Below are 7,377 nucleotides of genomic sequence, written 5' to 3' on the forward strand. Positions count from 1 at the left end.
CTGACAGATATACAAACAGACACAAACTTCAACAGATTAAACCTTTATTTTTATTTTTACCAGAGTACAAACATGCAGAGGAAAACTACTACGAGAGGATCTACTGTAGATCTACTGTTGATCACAGGCAATTGTGTAATACAAGTTATCTTATTTTGTAGTTCCTGTAGATCTATTGAGAATCTACTGTGGATTCTCTGAATTTTAAACATGACAATGATCCTGTTGGGAGAGAATCTCATGTGGATCCAAAGAGAATCTACCTCAGATATGGATGAGACTAAATCCCCAGGCGATCTCTGGTAGGTCCCCAGTAGATCACTCTTGGATTCCCCTTAGATTTCTGGCAAATCCTCAGTAGATCTCTGATAGATCAACAGTAGATCTCTAGTGGATCCCCAGTAGATCTCTGCTGGATCAGGGATCTCAGGGAAGGGTCTCCATCTTGAAGTTGGACAGAGTGATGTCGTTGTAGATGTTGAGTCTGTTGATGTTTCTCAGGTCCATGATCCGGTGTCTGTACTCCAGCAGGTGACTGTTGTTGACGGCCACCTTGAATGCTGTGTTGGTGCACAAGATCTTTATCTGCAACAGCAAAACCACAAACTGTTACTGAACTGCTCACATATTCAGAGACTGGTCCTTTAACTTCACTTCAAGATGCTGTGAAGGTGTCTCACCTCAAAAGGTTGACCCTGAACGAAGGGAAAGTTTGGCATCTCTCTCTCCTCTTTGCCCCACTTCTTACCGATGCAAGAATTCCTAACAATCGCCTTCTTGCCTTGATCGTTGAAGCGCGGGTTGAAGTGGAAGGCTAGGTCACCGACTGATGTATTAAAGTCCAGTGTGAACCTGATGAAGAACACAGACCACAGCTGATCAGTCCAGAGTTCATCGTAACCCTAAATGTACATTATCATGCATGTTGCAGCTTTTATCCACACAACATGACTTCTGGACAAACTGCAACATGATCCCTTCAACTCATCTTATCTGATATCGCTACAGTCGAAGCGATTGTACTGACTTGTCAGCGTTGGGCTTGACTGTTCCAGCGACGGTGATGAGCAGTTTGTCGAAAACTCCATTTGGCAGCATCTGATTATAGGGAACTGTCTGTAAAACAAATGAACATCTGTTTACCACATCTGGTTCTCAGCTTGTGTCTGTTTGTGTCTCTCTGTTTGCCTCACCAGATTCTGTCCAGGTCCAGGTCCTGGAGAAGGATGGGGCCAACCTCCAGGAGCAGAAGGTTGAGGAGCGGCTGACCCTCCCGGCCAGACTGGGCCGGGGTTACTTCCTCCCTGCCAGACGGGGGCGGGGTTACTTCCACTCCCTTCCGGCCAGACGGGGGCGGGGTTACTTCCACTCCCTCCCTGCCAGACGGGGGCGGGGTTACTTCCACTCCCTTCTGGCCAGACGGGGGCGGGGTTACTTCCACTCCCTCCCTGCCAGACGGGGGCGGGGTTACTTCCACTCCCTCTGGGACCGGATGGATTCTCTCCCGACCACATGGAGTTGCCAGAAGGTTGATCTTGATTGGATAAAAATCTTAATTCATCCTGACCCTGGGACTGACTTTATTCTGGATCTACGTTCTCATGCAAGATTTGAAAGGGGACTCGTGGTGGAGTATAATACAAAAGAAGAAGGTGATGGACTTACTTGGCCAGGCGGGCTTTTCGTCTAAAGCGTCGCTAAGCTGCAGAGAGACAGATTGTATGTGAACACAGTGAAGCCAAAAGGCTCTTCTCATTTCACTAATTTCAGCATGTTGGCAGTTTAAATTTGTGTTCAGTTACACAACCTTGTGTGTAAATTGTATGTATGTTTCCTGAATGTTTCCTAGGTGTTGTGTGTACGTTGTCTGTATGGTTCTGTAATTTTCTTGGTGTGTTTTCTGGATATTTTCTAAATATTTTTTGGATGTTGTCTAAATGTTTCTTGAGTCTTTCCTGAATGTTTCCTAGGTGTTGTGTGTTGTTTCCAGGATGTTCTTGGTGTTTTTTCCTCGATGAGTCTTGGATGTTAAATGGTCTGTATTTATATAATGCTTTACTATACCTACAAGGTACCCAAAGCGCTTTACAAGATACCCATTCACACACACAGATGGCGGAAGCTGCCATGACCCATCAGGAGCAATTAGGGGTTAGGTCGACATGAGCATTACCTCGACATGAGCACGACCGGCCGAGGATCGAACCGGCAACCCACTGAGCCATGCCGCCCCCATGTTGTCTGACTGTTTCTTGGAGGCTTCCTGTATGTTGTCTGGATGTTTCCTAGGTGTTGTCTGTATGTTTCCAGGATGTTCTTGATGTGTTGTCTGGATGTTTCTTGAATGTTTTCTGGATGCGTCTTGGATGTTGTCTAGATATTTTTTCGATCATATCTAAATGTTTCTTGGATGTTTCCGAATGTTTCCTAGGTGTTATGTGTAGCTTGTCGGCAGCAGAATTGACAAATGTGTGTAAACTATGTGAAAAGCTAATATATGTCCTGCTTTATTTGTACAGTACTATTTTATATTTATTTATAAAGTATACATGCCATATTTAATTATCGTAGCTTTAAACTGTTTGTCGTTTTTTTGCCTCAAATCCTCTACGACAATTTGCAATTAGTGAAAAGAGAAAAGACATCCAGGTGTGTCGGCAGATTAAAGGTGTGTCCAGTTACACAATCTTCAGGAATGTTCTGTATGAGGTTATTGTTCTCACAGATTAATTCATCACACCCACCCTCTGGCATCAGGAATTCTGAAGAATATTGATCTGACTCATTAATGCAGGACTCAGATTTTAAGAAATTGTTGGAGGTCTTTAAAGCCGTAAGCACCAAAAAAACGCAGCATTTATTAAAGATATTAATTGCCATCTGAAGCAGCTTTCAGTTGGATTCCTGCCTGTTGGTTGATGATATGAAGCTCGAGGTCCAAATCTTTGAAAATATCTTTAATTTTAGATTGTTTCTGTGTTATTTCACAAGTTTTCACAAGATCTAGTTCACTTTAAGTGCACAGTTTGTTGTCACAGATTTGTCAAGTGTCAAGTTTTTGTGTGAAAATTGAAATGATGATTTTCAAAACCCCACTGAATGTGTCAGACTGAGTCATGAGCATCTAAACTAGTATTCTGTGTTTTCTGCTTCCACCATATAACACACTTCCACCATCTAGATGTTTCTTGGATGTTGTCTGGAAGTTTCTTGTGTGTTTTCTTGAATGTTGTCAAAATGTTTCCTGGATGTTATCTAACTGTTCCTCGAATGTTTATTGAATTTAGTCTAAATGTTCCTGAGATGGTCTTCTGGGTTTTCCTGAATGTTTCTTCGATGGTGTATAAATGTTCCTTGCAAGTTATGAATGTGTTTCCTGGATGTTTGTTGGATGTTTCCTGAATGTTTTTTTGGATGTTTGCTGAATATTTTCTTGGTGTTGTCTAGATGTTTCCATGATGTTCTTGCCATGTTTACCTCCGCCAAGGAGGTTATGTGACACCTGGCATTTGTGTGTCTGTCTGTCTGTCCGTCTGTCTGTTAGCAAGATAACTCAAAAACGCCTGGGCAGATTCAGATGAAATTTTGAGGGGATGTAGACTATGGTAAGAGGAAGAGCTGATTTAATTTTGGTGGCAATCCGTAAAGGATCCTGGATTCTGGATGACTTTGAATTTTTTAGTATGTGGTTTAGTATGTGGTCCAAAACAGGACAAAAACATCATAGGTTAGTATGTCGTCCAACAAATTGGAGCAAGGTGTCCAGATAGATCAACTGGTTAAGAAGGTGATTCGTGAACAGAACTGTGTCAGAGATGCAGATTTGATTCCAGCTCATGATCTTTACTGCATGGGTTTACTGTTTTCCTCTCTATCCTTGGCGGAGGTCTGAACTCTCTGAGTGCTTTTGTAGTTTTTAGATGTTGCCTAAATGTTTCTTGGATGTTTCCTGAAAGTTTTTTGGATGTTTACTGAATGTTTTCTAGGTGTTGTCTAGATGTTTCCATGCTGTTCTTGCCATGTTTTCTAGATGTTGCCTAAATGTTTCTTGGATGTTTACTGAATGTTTCCTAGGTGTTGTGTGTAGGTTGTCTGCTTGTTTACTGAATGATTCCTAAACTTTGTATGTAGGTTGTCAGCATGTTGTCTGTATGTTTTCTGAATGTTTTGCTGGTATTGTGTGTACGTTTCCCCTCAGCTAAATGAGAAAATGTACACTACCGTTCAAAAGTCTGGGGCCACCCAGACAATTTCATGTTTTCGATGAAAACTCCCATTTTTTTGTTTACCTATGTAGATATTTCATTAAAAATCAGCTGTTTCCAGCTACAATGGTCATTTACCACATTAACAATGTTTATACTTGAATTATGATTCATTTCAAGAACTAATTCAGAAAAAGAAACACTGACTAAAAATCCATCCATCCATTCTCTATACACCACTTTATCCTCACTAGGGTCATGGGGGGTGCTGGAGTCTATCCCAGCTGGCTCAGGTGAAGGCAGGGGACACCCTGGACAGGTCACCAGTCTGTCACAGGGCTACATATACAGACACACAATCACACTCACATTCACACCTACGGACAATTTAGAGTAACCAATTAACCTCAGCATGTTTTTGGACTGTGGGAGGAAGCCGGAGATAACCCACGCATGCACAGGAAGAACATGCAAACTCCATGCAGAAAGATCCCAGGCAAGCGGGGATTTGAACCGGGATCTTCTTGCTGCAAGGCGAAAGTGCTAACCACTATTATACTGTGCAGCCCTGACTAAAAATCAAAACAAATAAACAACAATAAACCCTGGAAAACAGCATTCAGAGTTTATGTAAGAGAAGAAGACTTACATTTAAATTCATTCTGCCTCTCTGCGACTTGCAACTCAAAGACAGGAATAAACGTCTTGAAGCAGCAGCAGAAGAATTTTGTAGGGTTACGGTTAGACGAGTCCCGGCATGGGGAAGAAAAACAAGATCAGAACTTGAAATGGATCCAGAAACTGTAGGAGACGTCTCTGTTTACATGCAACTCAAATCAATAAGGTGTTCACATTTTTCTGTCCAGTCCAGCAGCAGATCATCACAACTGTTTTAAAAGCCTGCCGGCCATTTTGGATCAAACTTTGATCAAACAGCTGTTGTGAAGCCGTGGAGGAAACAATAACTGGTTCCTTTACTGATGGGACAAGGACAGGATGTGTCCTGAATGTTTATTGGATGTTTGCTGAATGCTTTCTTGGTGTTGTCTGCATGTTTCCAGGATGTTCTTGACATGTTTTCTGGATGTTGTCTAAATGTTTCTTGGATGTTGTCTGAATGTGTCCTTGGTGTTGTGTGTAGTTTGTCTAAATGTTTCTTGAGTGTTTCCAGGATGTTTTCTAAATGTTTTCCAGGTGCTGTGTGTAGTCTATCTGTATGTTTCCAGGATGTTCTTGACATGTTTCTTGGATGTTGTTTAAATGTTTCCGAGGAGCTATGTGTATGTTGTTTGAATAATTCCTGAATGTTCCCTGTATGTTGTCTGAATGTTTTCCCTGTGTTGTGTGTCATCTGTCTGTACGTTTCCAGGATGTTATCTGTGTTTTTTCTAAGTGTTTTCTCTGCGTTGGGTGGAGTTGTCATTCTCACGCTAACCACAAACACAAACAGCAGATCAACACACATCAGACGACACTTGAGTCACCGTCAGCAGACTCTCATTACTAACTGTCAGCTGTTCGCTCTCTCAGTGTCAATAAAGCTCAAAGGAAGCCGTTCACAGGCAGACCGTCCTGAATAACCAACATTAAACCGAGTTAAGCAACGTTTTCTTCTTTTTCTGAACCAGAGGAGAAAACAAAGCGGCTTCCTGTTCCTATTAAGGCTCTGATTCCAGCGTCTGACTCAGAGGAAAAAGAGAAACTCTGCCAGGTTTATAAAAAACTACACTGTGAAAACACAAAAACGAACCCGAAAACAAGAAGAAGACAAAGAAGAAGAAGAAGAAGAAGAAGAAGACGTACCTGAGTTCACCTGAGAGCTGCAAACAGAAAGAAGACTGCTGGAAAAAAGAGAGTTTAAGTCCTGAGCCTCGCCCTGTTCAGACCACACCCACACACACCCACTAACACACACATAATACACACATTACATACACAAACACACTCAGAAAAACACACACATAATACACATAAACACACATGATACACATTTCACATTACACACAAACAAGCACGCATAAAAACACACACGCAGAAATACACAAACATAATGCACACACACACTCAGAAAAACACACACACATAACACAAACACACACACACAGAAAAACAAACAACCTTAAAGTACGTTCACACAGAAACACGCATAAAATACGCACACACAGACACACACATAATGCATGTGCGCGCCCACACACACACACACACACACACACACACACACACACACACACACACACACACACACACACACACACACACACACACACACACACACACACACCTTTTTCCAGATATTTTTACATGATTATTTCTGACACTATTTTTGTGTTTCCGCTTTATTCAGAGGAACAAACTACACAGTTTGACACTTTCATTTAAAATTTATTGTGAACTACAAGCTGAGCTCATGTGGTTCTACTGTCCAACCGTCTGATGGGAAACAACAACACAAAAACAAACACACACCCAGTCAGTAGAACAGGAATTCCTCTCGGCCTGCTGCCTGACACTGTGAATCACACAGACCTGGGGATGAGTCAGACTGGGTGTGGTCCTCATGAGAAGAATGTAAAGAAAGTCTACATGTGACAAAGTAAAGTCTTCTCTAATCCCAGTCAGTACACTCGAAGCACAACCTCGTTTTCTGTGCAACAAAGACAAACGTAGACCCTGTACAACATCACATAAATGACACAACTGTACCACCTGACAGTAATCAGATTACGTCTAAGTTGAACAGTAGAGTATTTGCTCTGATGTCAAATTAAAATCTTATTCCACAGTAGATAAGAATCAGAAATTCTTCACGTTATTATTTTAACTGCTCTTTGCTGGAGGGTTTAGTTTGTCTATCCTTATCTTTAAAATGCCACAAAGGTTCTGTTGGATCCTAGTGAGGCGAAATTCTTGTCCAGGTTCTAGTTTCTTTGTTCTTGTGTGTTGTTGTTGACAAATTGCGAGTCATTCTGGAAAATGTCTTTACTTGTTTTGGGTTGTTTTAGCCTAATTTTAACTCATTTAAGACAAATTGTGGACATTTTATTAAGCTTGCTTTGGACACATTTCGAGTCATTTTGAACAAATTTTAAATTTATGCTTGTTCTAGTCTCAAACCTCTTGTGTGATGTTGTTCTCTGGATGTTCTCTGCAGGAATATTCCTCTTCTTCA

At 41.4% G+C, this 7,377-nt stretch overlaps 1 protein-coding gene across 2 annotated transcripts; it reads right to left on the reverse strand.

The window, feature by feature from the left end:
• Positions 1-27: 27 nt before the first annotated feature.
• On the reverse strand, positions 28-6,102 carry lgals3b (lectin, galactoside binding soluble 3b). Of its 2 annotated transcripts, XM_051947483.1 has the most exons (7): positions 6,009-6,089; positions 4,855-4,909; positions 1,666-1,702; positions 1,194-1,534; positions 1,028-1,116; positions 681-852; positions 28-585 (listed from the first exon to the last, which is right to left on the reverse strand). In XM_051947483.1, the coding sequence occupies exons 2-7, from the start codon at positions 4,864-4,866 to the stop codon at positions 427-429; spliced, it is 810 nt and encodes a 269-aa protein (XP_051803443.1). In that variant the 5' UTR covers positions 4,867-4,909; positions 6,009-6,089; the 3' UTR covers positions 28-426. The 2 variants fall into 2 exon arrangements, with proteins under 2 accessions (XP_051803443.1, XP_051803446.1); XM_051947486.1 differs by lacking the exon at positions 4,855-4,909 and having other exon boundaries at positions 6,009-6,102.
• Positions 6,103-7,377: the final 1,275 nt, after the last annotated feature.

Source organism: Acanthochromis polyacanthus, chromosome 1, assembly GCF_021347895.1.
Source record: "Acanthochromis polyacanthus isolate Apoly-LR-REF ecotype Palm Island chromosome 1, KAUST_Apoly_ChrSc, whole genome shotgun sequence".
Taxonomy (NCBI): Eukaryota; Metazoa; Chordata; class Actinopteri; family Pomacentridae; genus Acanthochromis; species Acanthochromis polyacanthus.